The sequence below is a fragment of the Pungitius pungitius genome, chromosome 15, assembly GCF_949316345.1.
Source record: "Pungitius pungitius chromosome 15, fPunPun2.1, whole genome shotgun sequence".
Classification (NCBI taxonomy): domain Eukaryota; kingdom Metazoa; phylum Chordata; class Actinopteri; order Perciformes; family Gasterosteidae; genus Pungitius; species Pungitius pungitius.
Window position 1 is genome coordinate 14,254,260 of NC_084914.1, and position 18,440 is coordinate 14,272,699.

At 45.6% G+C, this 18,440-nt stretch overlaps 3 protein-coding genes and 1 long non-coding RNA gene across 4 annotated transcripts; 2 read left to right on the forward strand and 2 right to left on the reverse strand.

Moving 5' to 3' along the window:
- Window positions 1-137: 137 nt before the first annotated feature.
- LOC119209537 (uncharacterized) lies at window positions 138-2,938 on the reverse strand. Its single transcript, XR_005119556.2, has 4 exons — window positions 2,819-2,938; window positions 1,449-1,559; window positions 1,101-1,299; window positions 138-571 (listed from the first exon to the last, which is right to left on the reverse strand). It is a non-coding gene; the product is annotated as an uncharacterized LOC119209537 (long non-coding RNA).
- Window positions 2,939-4,139: 1,201 nt separating this feature from the next.
- On the reverse strand, window positions 4,140-9,451 carry prmt5 (protein arginine methyltransferase 5). The gene is made up of 16 exons (XM_037459207.2): window positions 9,318-9,451; window positions 8,884-9,002; window positions 8,343-8,428; window positions 8,078-8,212; window positions 7,881-7,993; window positions 7,723-7,772; window positions 7,448-7,611; window positions 7,211-7,372; window positions 7,042-7,119; window positions 6,771-6,829; window positions 6,399-6,521; window positions 5,666-5,841; window positions 5,270-5,473; window positions 5,043-5,153; window positions 4,898-4,962; window positions 4,140-4,816 (listed from the first exon to the last, which is right to left on the reverse strand). Exons 1-16 carry the CDS (start codon window positions 9,413-9,415, stop codon window positions 4,664-4,666), a joined length of 1,896 nt encoding a protein of 631 aa, XP_037315104.2. The 5' UTR covers window positions 9,416-9,451; the 3' UTR covers window positions 4,140-4,663.
- Window positions 9,452-10,508: 1,057 nt separating this feature from the next.
- On the forward strand, window positions 10,509-11,531 carry psmb11a (proteasome 20S subunit beta 11a). Its single transcript, XM_037458980.2, has 2 exons — window positions 10,509-10,897; window positions 10,988-11,531. The coding sequence occupies exons 1-2, from the start codon at window positions 10,518-10,520 to the stop codon at window positions 11,292-11,294; spliced, it is 687 nt and encodes a 228-aa protein (XP_037314877.2). The 5' UTR covers window positions 10,509-10,517; the 3' UTR covers window positions 11,295-11,531.
- Window positions 11,532-11,586: 55 nt separating this feature from the next.
- Window positions 11,587-17,585, forward strand: psmb5 (proteasome 20S subunit beta 5). Its single transcript, XM_037459237.2, has 3 exons — window positions 11,587-11,851; window positions 13,467-13,773; window positions 16,926-17,585. The coding sequence occupies exons 1-3, from the start codon at window positions 11,627-11,629 to the stop codon at window positions 17,207-17,209; spliced, it is 816 nt and encodes a 271-aa protein (XP_037315134.1). The 5' UTR covers window positions 11,587-11,626; the 3' UTR covers window positions 17,210-17,585.
- Window positions 17,586-18,440: the final 855 nt, after the last annotated feature.

Sequence of the window (18,440 nt, forward strand, 5' to 3'; positions counted from 1 at the left end):
CAAATCTACTTTCCGTCCGTATATAGGGCGTGAGATCCCGACCCAGCTCGCGAGTCATAGCTGCCCACTTCCGCAATTTGATGCTCATCGTGTATGGACTCCGCCCCTTTTACGACAGGTGTTCCAACAGGTGGCTAAAACATTAATGAGGCAGGAGACAGTCACGTATCAACAAGCTTTAATAATACAGACAACTCTCATGTTAAAACATGGCCATGACACCAACACTCAAGACAGACGAGAGGACAAAGTATTAAATTCCAACATTAAAGCAAAAACAGACCTGCCTTTCACAATTTCAGTTGCACATTACAGCTCAAACATTTGTTCAGACAACATGGTAGATGGTAGTGAGCATTAAAGGCCAGTATGTGAAGATCTATATTCATTTCTCTCCCTTCCCCAGGTACCTCTGTTTTTCCTTAACCCAAAAGTGACAGGCATAGCCAAGGTTTGTTTAGGCACGTTTCCGTCGTCGTCGTCTCCATCTTTGTTTTGAGGCTGGCAGGTCTCCCATCCGGCACCGGCTGGACCACCAAACAGAGCTTTTGGCACAGATGAGTCATTTTACCTGATTGCAGTTGATGACAGAAACCAGAAACATGATTTTGACATTAGGAAGATTCACAGAAATACTTTATTTCAAATTGACTTTACTATATAGTCTTTTATGTGCTCTTTGCACTTTGAAGGGGCAGGCTCACATTGGTGCCCATCTCAGAGTTCCATTAACTCTTATGGGAAACACCAGAACATCGCCTTAACAATGGTAATATCACAGCACTGGGGCTCGTTTTCCCAGCGGACTCCCAGGTAATATACAAGGACACCTGTGAACATGAACAGGCTCAGAGTATATAGAGAAGACCGAGAGGAATATCCAGAACAGCATGAAGCTGGTCGGCCAAATCAGGTTCACCTGGTGGATGACACACAGATTGTGGTGTAAAAGAGGACACAAGATGAATATCACTTTCACTCAGTATTGCCATCAATATACATCCATTCGTTTGACAAGTATTTCAAAAGGGTTCGTGAAATTTGCTCATCGTTTATGAACCAAGCAGAATTACATAAGTGGTCTCTGTAGTTATCGCTACCTTGATGGGTCGATGCATGTCGGGCTCTCTGATGTGCAGCACAATCTGCTCGGCGATAGTGATGCCATAGAAGAGGAAGTTGATGAAACCCACAAAGTTTATGAGGGTGTAAATGTCACTGGTGCACAACATGGGAGGAGAGCGCCACAGAGATGGGCATGGTCCATCACATTACTCCTAGCAGTTTCTCTCCAAATGTCTGGGAGAAATATTATACAGGAGAGCGAGAGAGCAGTGTTAATGCTACAATGTGGTTACTCAAAATGCAACTACTTAAATTCAAAGAGTTAATAGTCTCCTTTCCTTCTAGCTACATGCATGAAATTTCAGATTTGACAGCTTTCTCACCACTGCCACAGCATTTGAGGCCAGCAGCTCCTGGGGGCTCTTGGCTGTGATGAAGGCCACGTACAGGAAGGTACCCACAGGGACGGAGAGGACGATCGCGGATGGTAGATTCTTGGGAAGATGGAAGACATTTGTGGTATATTAATTAAAAGCAATGAGAAATTCACATAAAACTTATTCAAGAGTTCTCTGAAATCTGTAAATTCAATCAATAATCCGATATGAAGGACGTCGTAATCCCGCAAGGTCTCAAATGCGTGAACCGGCTCCAACCAGCAATAATGACCTGAGAACCGAAACGCACACATCAGGCCTCCCTAAAGTCCATCTGGATGCAAGCTTGTTCTTCACTACACAACCTGAGCAGCGGAGGACGCGAGACACAGGTAGCATTACAGGGTGTTCAACAACCTGTTATGCACAGTTCATTCGGATTGTGGATGCATACGTCTAATGTGTCAACTTTACATAGAAATAGAAGTCTGATTTTCTAGTTAGGGGTCAGGACGGACACACGCCACCTTTGCATATTACACGCCCGTGTACACACCAGTACAGGAGAGCAAGGAAGTTTGGATTATGACCGCTGGTGTGAGAGGAAAGCGTTTGTCACATTTGATGATTTTCATTCAGGATTTAGTTATTTACAACAACAGTCTTGCTTGACCTTTGTGCTGCGTTTGACACCATTGCATGCGGATAGGGATGAAACATTTGGCATTAGAAGACTTTGGCTGGTTTTGCGGATGCATCCCAATTTGCGTTTATATATGATTATGATATATGACCAAAATGATTACTAATGTTGGTCAGAGTTACACACAGTTCCACGATACATTTTATTCACCTTATGAAGGCTTCCTTATGGTCATATTGTAACCGGCATCAACTTTTATAGTTATGCAGACAATACCCAATTTCCATGGTTTGCTTGATTAACTGTGCACATTACACATTGATAAGACGCTTCCATGAAGGTACAGTTGTACCATCGGTCCCTCACAAGATGCTAATGAATCGGCAGCTCTGTAAATAAAGTTAAAAAAAGATTAAATAAATCCCCAAAGCGGGCTTTGAATGCAGTCATGTTATGTATCCCTTAATGCGCTAGCCTAAAAAAACAGCCACCTAATCCTGGTTTGAATTGAACGACTGACTCACACAGGCAGGCAACAGCCAGCCGGCAAACACTAACCTCTTTCTGGGGGGGGGGGGTTGGAGTGGAAAGAGGGGCTGCACAAAGAAGCTTGAGAACGCACGTGCTAACATTAACCATCAAGATATTTTGTGACGGGCTCCGTTACAAAAAGTTGGTTCCTTAACAATTAACGCAGCAGAACTGAGCTCGTATTGTTGTTGTGAGGACTCACCTTTCAGGGCAGCCGGTGCCTGGAGACCTGGAGACGCCATCGGCCGCCCGGCGGAGACAACCGAACACCTGAACTTAAAAGCCCTGAGCAAATTGAAAAAGCACTTTCAACCAATCAGCGCCGCCAAACCTGTCAAGGAGTCTCAAACCCCGCCCCCTCGAGCCTCAAATACCCAGCTCTCCTCTCCCCCTTGACTTTGTTTATTCTTAGCTGGTTTAAATGCTAGACTTATTTTCTAAGTTCCCTTGATAGAACTGTATGTATCGGACTTGCATCACTGACATACATCAATTGATATCCTTATTTTAAATGAGGCTGACAGAATAAACAAAATAAGTGGATATGATTGACATTGCTGAAATGACTACCCGTAGCCAAACTTGGTGGAATCATACAACATATTGGGAGATTTTAAGTATAAGCTTTTCAACTTAAGTCATATTTGCCTGCATAAAATGGTTTGATGTTTTGTGTCATCTGATATGGTTAAGTCTTCTGTGCAATGTGCATTTCCTTCTGTTATTTATTCTTAAATGAATGAAAATGTATCAATAGAGCTATAACCTTTGAAATCTCAGCATATTTTTGATGACGTCTCCCATATTCGATAGAAGATAAAGAATTGGTTAGAATCTTCCGTTTCCTTGTTAGTGTATAAATATTAAGACAGATAAGCAGAAGCGTAAAGCATAACAGTTTGACACAATGATACTCCTTCCTGCCATAAAATAATCAGATTGTAGATTTCACACTGGTGTTGAGTAGAATCTTTTGAAACACACTTGGATCGCCTTCTGTCCCGCTTTGTGTGTGTGCGTCTGCAGGCTCTGGAAAACGCTCTCGCTGGTGTTAGAGTATATTGAGCCAGATCACGGTGAGTTGTGATTGAAAAGCATATTTAGCAGCTTTTGTAGTGTCTACAATGGCTAAATGGAATTTCACAGTTGCATTGACGCAGAAAAAAAAAACTCCAGGTTAGAGCAAAATTAAAGTTTTCTTACAATTCTGCCACAATGGTGCAAGAGATAATACATTTCCAGCATAAAGGCCGACAATAAACCAGACATTTGTACCTCTATTGTTTTATACATAGGTAGAGTGAGCCATAACTCCATTGATTTGATTGATGGAGGAAAATGTTTATCAAAGGGGGAAATCTCCCAGACAACAAAGTATCCTTGCTGTGTAGCCATCTCACCTTAACTACAAAACCATGCATAGGTCATCATTCTAGAGTGAGACATTTACCACAAGCTACATAATGAGAAACCCAATCATTTGTGGACCGTGGTGGTACCAAACAAAGTTCAGAGCCCAGGGAGACCATTACAGACGGTTTTTTTATTGACATGTTTCAAACACAAACAAAAAAGTACTAAGAGACCCATTCAAACAGAACGGCCTGTAACCTGAATGGCAGGACTTCCTCGGACCCTCGTGTCACGGAGATTGGCATTTCATTAGTACGCAAGTATCAAATGGAATGAGTGTTTGATAAGGCAAATGGTTCAGTTGGATTAAGTGTGCATGTTGGTTCAGAACAGGCCAGGGGCAAAGAAAGACTCAAACAGGTGAGGTGGTGTTTGACCAAATCTTGCAGCAGTTAATGTGATCGTCTGTGCCTGATTGAACACACTCAAAAACACTGGCTTATCCAACAACGTTTTTTTTGCTGACTGACAAGTGCCCAACACTGGCAACTTTAAAACTCAGCACTGCACTTTGGGAGTTTTTTACCACAACACCAGAAATCCAACTATAAAAAAAAAAACAAAAAAAAGAGGTGGGACACCTCAACTTACACTGCCACCCATTCTTACAGAAATGTGTGCATGTGTGTCATGATCACAAGCCGATGGTGTAGGAGCGTCCCGCGGGATTGTGGATGGCGGAGCAGGAGGGCTCGGTCACGGCCCATTCATACCACACCTTCTTCCCGTTGTTGCAGCGCCAGAACCGCACTGTGACATCCTCGTCATGGGATACGGAGATGGGTTGCTATCGGGAGGAAGAATTTGGGTTGATGTGCGAATGCAAACGGGTGTATGGGCTTCAAATTTGCCAGACTTTGTGACTTACTTTGAGGGGGAAGAGGATGGGGAACCAGGAGAACATTCCAGGTGAATGAGTTTCTGGTTTTATACCTGCAACACAAAACACACAATTAAACATTTTAATCTTAACCAAGCACAACATGACTTGCCTCTTCACAAAGATGACGTACTGAGTGTGACGTCTTTGTACAGCGTGGTCTCGAAGTAGCCAGCGAAGCCGTGCAGCACGCAGTTACATCCCACTGAGAAGGTGAGGCACTGATACCGGTTATTGTTCATATCTGAAAAGAATAAATCAAAGAAAAGAGGAGCAAAGTATGGTCAACACATTCACCACACACAACTTTAATAAGATCCATTTGTCCATTCTTTACGGGTTTAGTGCGTTCTCGTCTACCTGTTGTGGGGTGTTTGAAGGTGAAGCACGCTTTGGGATCGGCCAACTGGTGGAAGTTATGGAGGCGCACCACGTAGGGCGTCTCAAAGTGGCACTCCGGGTCCTTGTCGCGTTCCCTGCACCCCCGCACTTCGTTGTAGAGCTTGGAGGAGGACAGGGGAGCAAGGAAGGACGTGTAGGAACAAGGGATGCTCACTCCATCATCTGAAAACAACAGGACCAGACAGAGAGGCGGGGGGAGAGAAAGTGCTTTGAGACGCATGAAAACAAAAAGGTAATTGAGAAGGACAAATGCTTGCGTTTGATGCGGCAAACAGCCTGCACACAAGGACTTTGCCTCCGCAGCACCTGCAGATCCCATAGTAGATTTCACAATAACAGCCAAAACTCAAGTACCTTTGAGGAAGTGCTGCGCTCCATCCAAGCACTCGGGGGAAAGTTCGTTGTCCCCGAACGATCCCAGCAGCTCGCTGACTATGATGTCGGCCTTCTCGGGCGCCGCCCAGTCCCGCATGTCACACGACACCACCGTCACCTGATCCCCCCACTCCTCAAAGCGCCAGTTCTCCAGCCTGAACAAGTACAGGAGGTTGTTGGTCCATTTGTCGGAGGCATCATTTCTACACTCTGGATTTGATGCCGCTGAGCGGGCCAAATGCCCGGCTTGTGGTGTTGCTGCTTTCTCGAGGCAAACAATTTTGCACTCAACGATGAAAACGTTGGCAGAAAGTTCTGTTAAGTTAGTTTTTTTTGTTAACCAAAAAAAAGATGGTCTGAGATCATTCATCATCATTGTGCTGATAAGGCCTCACTGTGCGTTAATAGTTTTACTTTGTATTTTGATAACTTCTAGTACTGCCAGTGGCCACATTCTAAACTAAAGAGGGTGAAAAGAAGACAGCATTTGCCAAAAGCTCTAAATCCAGTCATTAAAACAGTGGTGAAAAACATGTCATTTCCGGGTGTATGAATATTCAACATGTCCAAACTGCGCTGAATTTCCAAAAGCATATGATGAAACTTGGGGGAGCAATTTAGCATTTACATGGAGGACACACACGTGTAAAGACAGAGCGATGGAGACACCTCGTGATATAGCAAGACGATCTTTGAAATATATTCCACTCACGTGATCACAGCGTTGGGATTTTTCTCCACAGCGTACACTTTCAGCTTCCTGTCGGCCTGTCTGGCAGCACGCAGTGAGGCGTTGACCAGAGGACCCCGACCGGCCCCCAGCACCATCAACACCCTGCGACAATGACACAAGAGGTTCTGAGTTCGGCAGATCAGCATTCTCCATTAGAGCAACAACCCGTTCACTTCAGACAGCTGCTGCGGATTTAATTCAGACAAAATAATGTCTTATACTGCGATGTTATTCTCCGTCTACGGCCCAGGAACTACAGATGTAAATTAGTCAATGGCAAAATCCGTATAGCTAGGAAGCTGTCCCTTATAGACAATTATGTATGTTTTAACCTTGGGTGCAGATACTCACTGGACGTTTGTGTCTTTCTGCTCCTCTGGAACTCTGTCGAGTAGACATTTATACACAGCCTGTAGACACAAGCACAAGGCAGGCATATCAATACGTTGATGGCGTCACTGTCACACAAATGACCATTAGTCCTGACGTTAAAAGCTCTCTCTCCAGTTACAGACGCACACGGGAGAGCAAAAGAAACATTCTTAATGGATAATCAGTGTCAATCAACACACCTCCATGTCTATCGACCTAGAAGAGGTTGGATTTGGTTCAATGGTCTTACCTGTTGGTACTGGGAATATTTAATAGGATCCTTCTCAAACACTTCGTATGTCTGAGACTCCAGGTTGTCCATGAGTGGCTGAAGGAAAAACGTTATTTCAGCCTTCATATTTAAAAAAAGGATATCATTTATATTGCAAACATTTCAAAGCTGCTGAGCACTTCCTTACCTGCAGGGGGGACTGCAGGTAGTCCTCGTAGCCCTTGGCAAAAAGCTCGTAGGAATTAGGTGCAGGACGGTTCTGGTTGAGGTATTCCAGGTACTGCAGGTAAGACCGGAAGTCCTTCTCAGTGTGGCGACTGGTGCCTGTGAAGACGAACTGGGCCTCCAACTAAAAACACAACTGGTTGTTTACAATAAAACAACACTTCCGCATCGGGCTGTTTTTTTATTTAAGTTGCAGTACCTTGAAAAGACTGAAGATTATTTGCTGATGGGCTTTGGACAGAACAGGAAACCCCTTCTTATTAGTTAAGAAGATACTGGTGGGAAGTATGGCTGCTTTGATAGGCTCCCCGAGCCACTTATCAATCACTGCTGATGAAGGCATGTCGGCTCCAACTTCAATAGCTTTGGGAATAAATTTAAAAACACATTTTCAATAGCAGTCACAAACATAACCATTTCTCTGTAATGCACTGACTTCTCCCCAGGCTGGTGCTTCAGTGTGCTCTCTCTCACCGAGACAGATCCTCTTGTTGTAATCACAGAGGGTTCTGAAGGAGTGCCACCTAAAGGAAGAGAGGGATGTAAACAAAATGAGTCACGGATTCAAAGGAAATCGATGGCAGCTGTATTAGCATGCAGACGGCCCCAGACAGCTCAGAAAGTGGACTAACCAGCTCCAGGTCTTCTCATCAACACTTGTGTCATCGCCCGAAGTGGTCGGCTCATTCTCGATCAGATCTTCCCGCATGTCTTCTGACGCCATCAGCGGGACACGTAACCAGAACTGATCAGAAGACAACAACAGTTAGCGGATGAGTCCGTCTCTGCCAGTTAGAAAGCAAACATGTTTGTTTGGGCCGTGTCTTACATTTGAGGTGTGGTGTCCAGTGTGGATGTGGTTAAGCAGCAGACGGGCTAGATTGGCACAGTTTGGGCCTTTCAGAGGGATCATGAAAACAGGCAGACCCAGGTATGCTGAGAAGTTCAACTCCTGTACCAGAGCCTGGATGGAAACAAAAGATGCGAGGGCGACAGAGATTCAGAGGGGGTTGACTGGAGACTGGACAATCTGGAGATCAAACTATAGCGTCCACATTCAAACTATGAAGAACTTTCCACGTTGAAGAACTTACAGCCTCCGAGTTTCGGCACTCTGTCTCGAACTCTGAATCTGCGTCGATCCATTGAGAGAGCTTCCCAACAATAAGAGTATTCCAATCTATGCAAAACAATGGTTAGTTGAAAGAAAGGCGGCATTCACTGATGTGTCATTACAGTTTATAAAAAATACTGTACTTATATACAAGCCAATTTTGAGATGCCTATGCTTTATTCTGTTAGCGATGCTATGACAGCCACACCAATGGACAAAGCAAGGTTATGGCATCCAAATTTACAGCACACTACAACTAACACCGGTACTTGCACCTCAAACATGATGCATCCTGTTGTAATTTTATCAGTGTTTGTGAGACAATACATATGGTCCGCTTTGTTAAAAAAATGTATGTGTGGTTTATTTTTAAACAAATGTAATTATGCTTCATAGCTTTGTGGTTGCTACTTTCTAAAACTTAATTTACACTCAATTCAAAAGTGATTAATAATAACAACCCAGTTTTGACGGGGGCCCGCTGCAGCAGACGTGGTGTTATGACCATAGAAAATACAAACCTCTTCCACAAAGCAGCAGGTCTGACCGAGTGTGCGCTCCGGATCGGGACTTAGCGGGCTCCAACTCAAACTCTCTCCTGAACCTCGAGTGGAACAGGGGCATGCACAGGAAGTCAAACCTGGGAAAGAACGCATCGCACTTCAGCATTGATATCGTTTATAATGCCGGGTAGAGGTGCGGGACGGACAAACACTCAACTCAACTACCCCCCGCCCGAAAACAAATACAAACAGAAAGCCTGTGTCATTAAAATAAACACATCGCAACAATACCATGGTTCGTTGTGATTGGGCACGTGCTGGCAATTCACCGGCTAGGTTAGCTAGCATCACGCACTGACATTTTGCTAGCTAACCAGCGGGTTTCTCTTGTAAGCTAAGTTTTACCCCAAACAACCCTAAATTGAACTTGTCGGGTGCAATAGTATCCTCACCCAAGTTTGGCGACCGCAGCTAAAGTATCGGCTACCTCTGGCACACAGTTCAAATCTCTCCCGCAGGATACCCTGCTCCCCGTGCTGCCGGACGCCATGATTTTAGCCGACTAAACGGATTGACTGGGACCGTTTGTTAAATACGGAGAACGAGGAAACTGACGCCATCTTGGATCTGCGATGACTAGAACGCTCGTTGGGCAGCAACGTGACGTAGCCCCAAAATGGCGTTGTAAGCGCTGCAGTTGCATACATCGTAAAATACCACGATGACTACGCATCCAAGTCTTCAGCTTCTGAAAACGGAAAACAACGTTTCATGTTTCTTGTCCAAACGTAACCGAACATTTATTTTAAAAAACTCTCACAGATATATATTTTTTTATTTGTATTCAGTTAATTCAAATGTAATGTTATTTGCCCTAAGTCTGTTTCCATTCCTTCAGAACTAAATTTTAGATCTTTTCGTGATATACTAGAGACAGCAACAGGAAATTAAGTCTGTCAGAAGATCTGCTGTTTGTGGCTGGTGACTTGCCATAACAACAAAGTGAAAATATATGAAGTTGCACACAACTAGAAAGATGACTCTTTCACTCCGGAAAACATAGTGTTTGCAGAAAAGGGCTTCTCTTGGTATCATTTTCACAGCAGGCTAGATAAAATTGTAACTTATGTCAATCCAAATGGTTTTGAATGCAGGTCTGTGTGTGTTTTAGAGGGCTATAAAAGGCAAGCTTCAGAATAGAAGGCAGATGAGCAAATGAGACTTGTCTGCCGTCGTCACCATTATTAAACACAAATGGATTCCTGTGTTTAAATACTGTTTTCCAAACCAGTTTTTTCAAAAGGAGAACTTTGGTTTACTCTGTGTTTAATCATTACTTTTTGCCCACCAATTTTTGGAAAAGGCACCGGAGACAAGAAACAAGAATCAGTATCTGCCTCATCATGGCTTTGGAAAATATTTGTGGCTTCAGAGACACTTCTGTGCATCGCGAATGGTTTCCTGCCTATCATTTCGAAGATACAGCCACATCCTATCACCTGACTGACTTGTGCAATTTTGGATTGCGGAGACTGAATACATCTGGAACAAACAGGGGTATCCCACAGGAGTTTTTGGTGCCACCTTTGCCGAACTCTGGCCCTTTCCACCACAGACCTTCAGTGGCTGCTTCCCTGGCCAACAATTCAGTGATGGTCCGCAGGCCTTTCCCTCTGTCTCATGGAACAACAACTTTGGGTTTCATCTTCCAAGGCGGTGTCATTGCGGCTGCAGACACACGGGCCAGTGCCGGGGGACTTGTTGCCTGCCCAGCCGTTCACAAGATCACGCCGATCCATTCGCATTTAGTGGTCACCTCCTCTGGGAGCGGTGCAGACTGCATGCTGTGGGAACGAATTCTAGCCAGAGAGATCAGACTCTACCAACTGAGGCACAGACATCGTCTTTCGATACGTGGCACCGCCAAGCTCCTGTCATTCATGCTGCACCCCTTTAAAGGGACTGAATTGTGTGTTGCTCTTACACTGTGTGGCTGGGATGAGGAGACCGGTAACGCCAAATGTGCAGTAAGGTCAGACGACTTTGCTGCTGCTGATTGCTCCATAGATGTTGTCAGCAGACAGGACGTTACTTCGAGGGCACATTCCACATCGCCCAACAGTGGCCCGAGGCTGATATATGTGTGCAGCGATGGAGCTCGGCTGCAGGGGGACGTCTTCTCTGTGGGCTCGGGATCTCCTTACGCTTATGGAGTCCTGGACGGAGGACTAAGGTGGAGCCTGAGTAAAGAAGAGGCTGTCTCCTTGGCAAGAGAAGCAGTGTTCAGAGCCACTCACAGGGACGCCTACTCGGGAAACAATGTAGACCTCTTCCACATCACAGCCCTAGGTTGGAGCCAAAGAAAGAGAGAGGACCTGAGAGAGGAATATACAGAGACATGGAGAGAAGGGAGAAAATTGCAGAGATAAGAAAGAGAAGGACTGCATTAGAGGATTCGGGATGAAGTAGAACAATGTTGGTTCAGGTGGTGGCCAGGGGGTATAGTTTAGAAAGTTTAGAACCTCCCTTAGAATTCATCCACTTTTGTCAGATAGCTAGAATACATTTTTACTGTATCTTCAAGCTTTTCTTCTTCTAAAATCTTCTAAAATCTCAGCTTTTCATCCATCCTTTCATCGCAGCAGCACATTTGCTGTCCGCCTCAACACCAGGGGGAGCCGTGGGGCTTCACACCGTGACTCAATAAACGTTTGCCCCGTGTCCGGCGGAAGTTGCTTGTTCATTAGACTATTTTTCAAAGATGGCACTTGCTAGTGTGTTGAGCCGTGATTGTGCGAATTTTTCTTTTGATAATTGTCAAACTTCTGACTTTGGATGCGGACCGGAACAGAGCGGCCTGGGGTTAGACGCCACGCCGGGAGACGGCCTCAGTTTCTCAGTTAGAAACCCTCTGTGTGGCGGAGACGAGGACGGCGTCGAGAGGAAAATAGAGTTCCTGCATGGGACCACTACATTGGCTTTTAAAGTAAGTTAATGACTAACAGTTAACTAATTATAGCCAGCTGTTGTTAAACGCCAAGGAATCGTGGTTCCTGTTAACATGGTTTGATTAGTAAGTTACATTATGAAGGTTTTAACGTACGCTACGCTAACTGGTGCATGTTAACCGTTAGCATGCTAGCATAGCTACAAACCGCTTTCTCATTGCAGATGTCCACAGCACGTCACCATCAGCGTTGTGGTGACTTTTCTAAACGTGTCCAGCTCCAAAAGCAGTTCGATGATCGCAAGCTAGTCGTCAATGTGGACTTTACAGCCCTGACATTTTACCGTGTCCCAGATACATTGAAAACTTTCCACGAGCACATGAATGTAAAGATGACAGTCCTGCAAACGGCACTTGTGCACCATCCACTCCCCACGTATGTTGACATAACGTCAGTTTAAAAAAAATCATCGAAGCAATACATATATTATCTATGAACTCCGTTTTAGATTGTTAACGAAATGGTTTCATCTGCAAATAGTACAGGTGATTTGTTTTTATTATCATTAACATGTATAGCGCTTTATGATAAATAGCTGTCTTTAACGGGTCGTATTGAGTTAAACACAACGTTGGTTGAGCATTCAAACCCCTTTCTAAACGATAATAATAAAAAAATCTTTTTTTATTGTCGCCGTTGTATTCCTGAAAATATTCGTTCATTCCATTTAAAGTATATGTTACATCGAATATTTAAAATGAGAAAGTTAATTGATGATGTGCCTTGGCAGGCTTTTTATACTATGTCAAGGATTTTTATGTAAATCTTTTTTAATGCCATTAAGTTTTTCATTTAAGTTTAGTTACTGTTTTTCACTTTTGTTTTGACATTAGACAATACGAATAGTTGTTCAGAACCAGACATAAAATAAATACTTTATCCAATAAATAAAACTCTAAAATAAAGCATTATTATTGAGCTCAGTGAAGTTAGGAATTTATGTAAAAAAGAGGGAATTCAAAATATTTGGGCTGACTTATTTTACAGCAACAATTTTTACGAGTATAGAGCCCATTTATGAATTCCTGCCACTAACAAGATAATGGTATGAAACACCCTGTGCCAAGAACACCATAGTTGTCCAAAAACTATTAAACAGATAATAAAGCTTTGCCCCTTTGAGAAGTGTGCAGAGCCCTCTAAATACTGGGCCAACTCTCCTGCTGTTGCTTGTGGTCTCTTCAGGGGATTTGTTGATAAAAAAATAAGATGAAATAACTTCCAACCTTATCCGATAATCCCTGAGCGGAAGGCGGGGCGGGGCGGGGGGGGGGGGGGGGGGGGTAGGGTAGATGAAAACCTCTCCAGCCGACAGCTTCCTCTGACTGACCAAAATCTGCTGTCTTTCCTAGTGCCGTACAGCTGCTGTTACTTAGAGGGAAGAGCAAAGGTCTTCCTTCTTATCCCACAGCTTTCAGACAGAGCTTAGCCGCACAGTTGTAGAGCAGCAGCACATGTCTGCTTTGTCTAGATAGAAATAGAAGGTAGCTCATGGGGAATATAACCGATCTCCGATCCATTGATGTACGTGTCCCCCTCCTTCAGTCATGTGCTGCCATTAATGTGTTTCCCTCCTGCGGTTACTTCTCTCAGTTCCAGCATGGCGTCATTGTCGCGGTGGACTCTCGGGCCACAGCGGGTGCCTACATCGCCTCGCAGACGGTTAAGAAGGTGATTGAGATCAACCCCTACCTGCTGGGCACCATGGCCGGCGGAGCCGCCGACTGTAGCTTCTGGGAGCGCCTGCTTGCCCGCCAGTGCCGCATCTACGAGCTCCGCAACAAGGAGCGCATCTCTGTGGCGGCGGCCTCCAAGCTGCTCGCCAACATGGTGTACCAGTACAAGGGCATGGGACTCAGCATGGGAACCATGGTGTGCGGCTGGGACAAGAGAGGCCCAGGTAAATGCAACAGCTGTATGAAATACACTTACTGGTGTCAGGTTATGTAAAAATAACTGTTTGCCCACGGTGAAAATAAAATAAGCAAATCCATTGAAACATGACTTAATCAAACACATCAAAAGAGCTGCATATATATTTTCTAATATTTTTTAATATTATTTATATATTTAGTGACTCGCTGTTATTACCAGATCTTTTTTACTACTCAAACCAAAACTACAAATCTCTTAATTCTTTGGAATTCAGGTTTAAGTGCTGCACTCAGACCAGAAGTATCGACGCATACATTAACTGCCCACTCTCACCATGTAATTTCCACACATTAATTTAGATTTACAGCATGTGCAAGGAGCAAAAATAATTCACTCATTTAAATACAGTTTCAGGTATATTGGTCATGAAGGACCTGCCATGTGCTTTAACCTTAAAGAAAATATTAATTGCATCCATTACTTTCCAAACTAGGGTTTAACAAGAGTGTTTAGCTGTTCAATATATAACAAATTATACATACAGTTCAGGTAAGGACTTAATCTTTCTTGATACAGAAAAACTGACAATCTAATCCAATTTAATTATGGGATCTTTTCAATGTACAATCCTTTCATGCAGGGAATGTCAATTCATGTGGCTTCCCAGTTGTGTTTTCTTTTATGTAACCACACGTAGTTCCCAGATCTCCCCACCAGGTGGTACTGCAGCCTTTGGTACGCTGCAGTCTTTCGGGCCGCCACGCTGTGTGAGGCCGTACATCACTGCAGGTGTGCTTAAAGAGGCTGTCACACTGACCCAGTAATGGGAAATCAATGAAGCCGGGACCGCGAGCCGGCCAGAATGCGGCGGCATGATGGACGCCAGGTCCTGGACAATTGGATCGGGCGGCGTAATGCACGTGCGCCCTGCGGCGATCAATGCAGGCTTCGTTTACGGAGCAGAGAGGGCTGTGGGAACAATGTTGGCCCGCCTGTGTGCCAACTAGCGTCAATGGCGAGCGTTAAGTCCCGAACTATCAATCGGGGGAATAATGATCCCTGCATAGGTTCAGCAGGTGCAGGGAGCTCTGCAACGGCCCCCACGATGCCAATGACCAAATGTAGAGCCAAATGTCATGTAAATTAAATCAATCTTGATTAGACAGGGAGCTCATTAGCCAGCTACCATTGAGTCAAGAGCCCTTGTTCCCTCGATGGAGTCAGTGTCTCAAGCTGCGTGCGAGAGAAATCGAATAAAGGCCTTGTTGAGGAGGTTGTCAAATCCGTCTGTATGCAATAACATTGAATGTTATGACACTCGTAATCAGTGTACGGTAAATGCTTGAGAACTCCGTGGAGACTCTGGTCTCCGACAGACTCTGAGTCGCCCCCTGCACCCCTCCTTACAAGGACATGAAGGGGATGTGTGATTAAATGCAGTGCTGCTCCTCCCCCTCCCCCGTGAGCAAAACAAATAAAATCCACATGAGTGGTTGATATGAGACCTTGCCAGAAGACCCATGTGTCAGTTTTACCACCACTCCCTCGAGGTAGTGCCCCCCCTCCCCCCCCCCCCCACTCCTCCCTCGGGTCTGTTCAACTGCTGCTGCTATTTTTTATTTATTTGTGTTATACTGATGCAGTGGCGAATTGTGGTGGGAAGGACGACACTGACCCAGTTGATGCACTGTGCCCCTCGCGTCCCTCCTGAAAGCTGCCACCCCCCTCCCCCCGCCAGCTGCAGGGCTCCTTAAGCACCTGTCAGGGGATTGACTGAGTGGAAGGAGTCTCTGTTGGCTGCAATGCTCCACACCTTTTTTTTGTCTTGTTCTTCTCGGCATTCATCTGTGGCTGCGTGCTTTTCTACGTCAGTGTTTGAAGCGCAGAGCCCATTAAGCGGCAGCGTGTCGGGCTCCACAAAGACCCAGGTGTGTTTGGGAAGGGAAATGATGTGGGAAGTGCTTTTCGGCGCCGCTCGGCATCTATACTTGGACCTCCTGAAGAGTCCTCATCCACCTCCGTCAAACCGTCACACTCAGCATGAGAGGTCGCCTTTACAACCCCCCCCATCCCCGTCTGTTATGTTTTTAACGAGTCCCTTAGAGTTTTTCAAGAGGAACAGACTGGTCTCAGAATGGCAAATTACCCCCCTGCATAGACAGGCACGGGATGATTATCATGGCAAGCTAACGACGGGTTGAGGAAGTTGCAATTTGCCAGTTGAAAGCAATGGTAAGATGCTCCCTCTTTTTTTTCTTCCCCAAAAGAGCAAGTGGCTCTCATCCGTAATAGACTGTCACTAGTTTAGTCGAGGAACTCTGCAAGCGAGGATGTGCAGTCCGAGGGCATTTCAGAGTGTTTTTTAATGTGGGAGATTGAGTGGTGGATATCAGACAATTTCCTGCGTGCGTCGCCTGCATTTCTCTGCGCAAGTATAATTTTCACAGGTTTTCAGAGCTGTGAAAAACATGCCTTTTTTCAGAGGCTGCCTTTTTTTCACCATCTGCGGGGCCGTGCCGTGGGCGGGCTCACAAGCTGGCGCTGGCTTGTCACCCACTCCGCGTCACTCTGAGGGTTAAGGCCCCAGCGAGTGTGTCATGGTTACCGACACGCGTGTGCCCACCAAGCGTGTCGCAAACTGTCGCTCACAGGTCCGTCGGGAGCGTTGTGGGTCTTGCGGCGCGTGCCTTGAAGTTCAAGGGAAATGTTGAATTGGAGTATGTGTGGAATGATATGAATGTGTGTCATGTCCAGAAGATCTGAGTACGCGGTTTCTTTTATTTCATTTTTCCCCCTATAGCTACTCCCTTATGAGGGGTGCACTTCCATGTACGGTTCAGAGTTGCTGGTCGATAGTTCATTTTTGGCCTGTTTGCAGGGATCAATAAGACCCAGAGCTGAGCCCCGGGGCACCGATGTTGCCCGTGCCTGGTCAGCAGGTTCCATGGGCGGCTTGTTTTTTTTTTTTTTACATGAAGGCGTAAGGCTGTTCATATCACCTGGCCTTACTCCACTATGAGAGGTTGCAGCTGTTCCTAGTGTCTCGCTCTCAGCCTGCTTGACGTAGCTCATCACCTGAGCCAGGGGAACGGAGGACGCTGGTCCCCTTAACACCATCTCCTCCCTGCGCCCTTTGGCTCCCCCCACCCTCCTGACATGCCCTTTTGTACTCCCCAGGGCTCTACTACGTCGACTCCGAGGGCAACCGCGTGTGCGGCGACCTGTTTGCCGTGGGCTCGGGCTCCATGTACGCCTATGGCGTGATTGACAGCGGCCTGCGGCAGGACCTGACTGTGGAGGAGGCCTGCGAGCTGGGGCGCCGCGCCATCTACCAGGCCACGTTCCGCGACGCCTACAGCGGGGGGCAGGTCAACCTGTACCACGTCCACAGCGACGGGTGGACCCGGGTGTCTCAGGAAGACGTGCTCATGCTGCACCATCAGTACAAGGGTCAGGCTTAGTCGTGTGTATTGGGGGCACAGCGGGGACCAGGAAGTGGGAGGGGACTGGGGAGGGTCGGGAGTTTCTACTATGTTTAGGATGTTCTAAAATGTCAGTATGGTTTGACACATGAATAAAAAAGGAAAAAGACTCACCTGTCCTTTGATTTCCACTTGTATTACTTGTCGCTAGCTTCATATTGTACGTTTCAGACGGTGCCAGAGAGCACGCTCCTCCTGCACGGAGGGACATTTCGGGGGCTGGCGCGCTTTGATGCAGCGTGGGAGTAACGTGCTGTGCGCTATGCATACATTTAACTTGGACCCTACACTGGCAAATGATCAACAATAAATCCTGTAGTGTTTCTTTTTTTCCCCCCTACCAAGAGTAGTGTTTTTTTTATATTCCACCTTTTTACGGGTTGCCAGACGGTGAACGGCAGGCCTCAGAATGGACCCTTTTTATGTAAATGCAGTTTTATCTGTTCACTCTCCTTTGATCTATAGTCGTGTTTCCCACCGCTGCTGTTTACATTTCAGTCATCTGTTCCCCCAGCTGTTGGGATTGTGAGGTACATGCTTTCCTCCTTTCCTTTTGTGTGGTGTCACCCCTGTATGTCCTGCGTGTATTAGTGCTGTCTAAACAGCACTATTTAATTGCACACCGCCAGCGCAGTAATTGTGCCTCCTGAGTTGTAACGGTGCGTTTTCTTCCCATCATTGGTAATGCTTCCTTCTCCGCCCGCGCTGCAGAAACACGGCTTTTAATTGGAAGCAGGGAGTTTTCTTCTTTAATTCCTCCCCCTCCCGACACCGGGGCCGCGCACTGCTTTGCGCTGCAGTGTTTTACAACGTGCGCGCCTCTCCGTCGGCTTTCATGGTGCCACATAAACACTAATGAAGGGGATGGGGTGGACATCTGAAGCCAGTGCACTTGCAAATCAGGGTTTAAAAACTAGTTTCACAGGTGACCAGTCTGCAGACTGTGTAGAAATGGGATTTTGATAACCAGAAATGAGCGGGTGTGCTGAGTAAATTAACTTCACATGAAATACGGTGTCACAAACAAACCTTTTGGCTTTTTCTGTCATTTGTTTGACCATTACATTTAGAGTGTTATTTTTTTCCCAGAGGAAGAATCCTACACACATGGTCGATCCCCTGACTTTATCTGGTGGAACTATAATATAAACGTATTATACAAAGCAAATGAGGTGTAAATATAATTGTGAACAGATACTTTACATCTCCT

Coding starts and splice junctions, on each gene's coding strand:
- prmt5 (XM_037459207.2), bottom strand. CDS start 9,415: ATGGCGTCCGGCAGCACGGGGAGCAGGGTATCCTGCGGGAGAGATTTG. Junction 7,120..7,210: donor ACCTGCAGTCCCCCCTGCAG/GTAAGGAAGTGC, acceptor TTTTTCCTTCAG/CCACTCATGGACAACCTGGA. Junction 5,154..5,269: donor CTTCAAACACCCCACAACAG/GTAGACGAGAAC, acceptor TATTCTTTTCAG/ATATGAACAATAACCGGTAT.
- psmb11a (XM_037458980.2), top strand. CDS start 10,518: ATGGTCCGCAGGCCTTTCCCTCTGTCTCATGGAACAACAACTTTGGGT. Junction 10,898..10,987: donor AACGCCAAATGTGCAGTAAG/GTCAGACGACTT, acceptor ATCGCCCAACAG/TGGCCCGAGGCTGATATATG.
- psmb5 (XM_037459237.2), top strand. CDS start 11,627: ATGGCACTTGCTAGTGTGTTGAGCCGTGATTGTGCGAATTTTTCTTTT. Junction 11,852..13,466: donor CCACTACATTGGCTTTTAAA/GTAAGTTAATGA, acceptor TACTTCTCTCAG/TTCCAGCATGGCGTCATTGT. Junction 13,774..16,925: donor CTGGGACAAGAGAGGCCCAG/GTAAATGCAACA, acceptor TGTACTCCCCAG/GGCTCTACTACGTCGACTCC.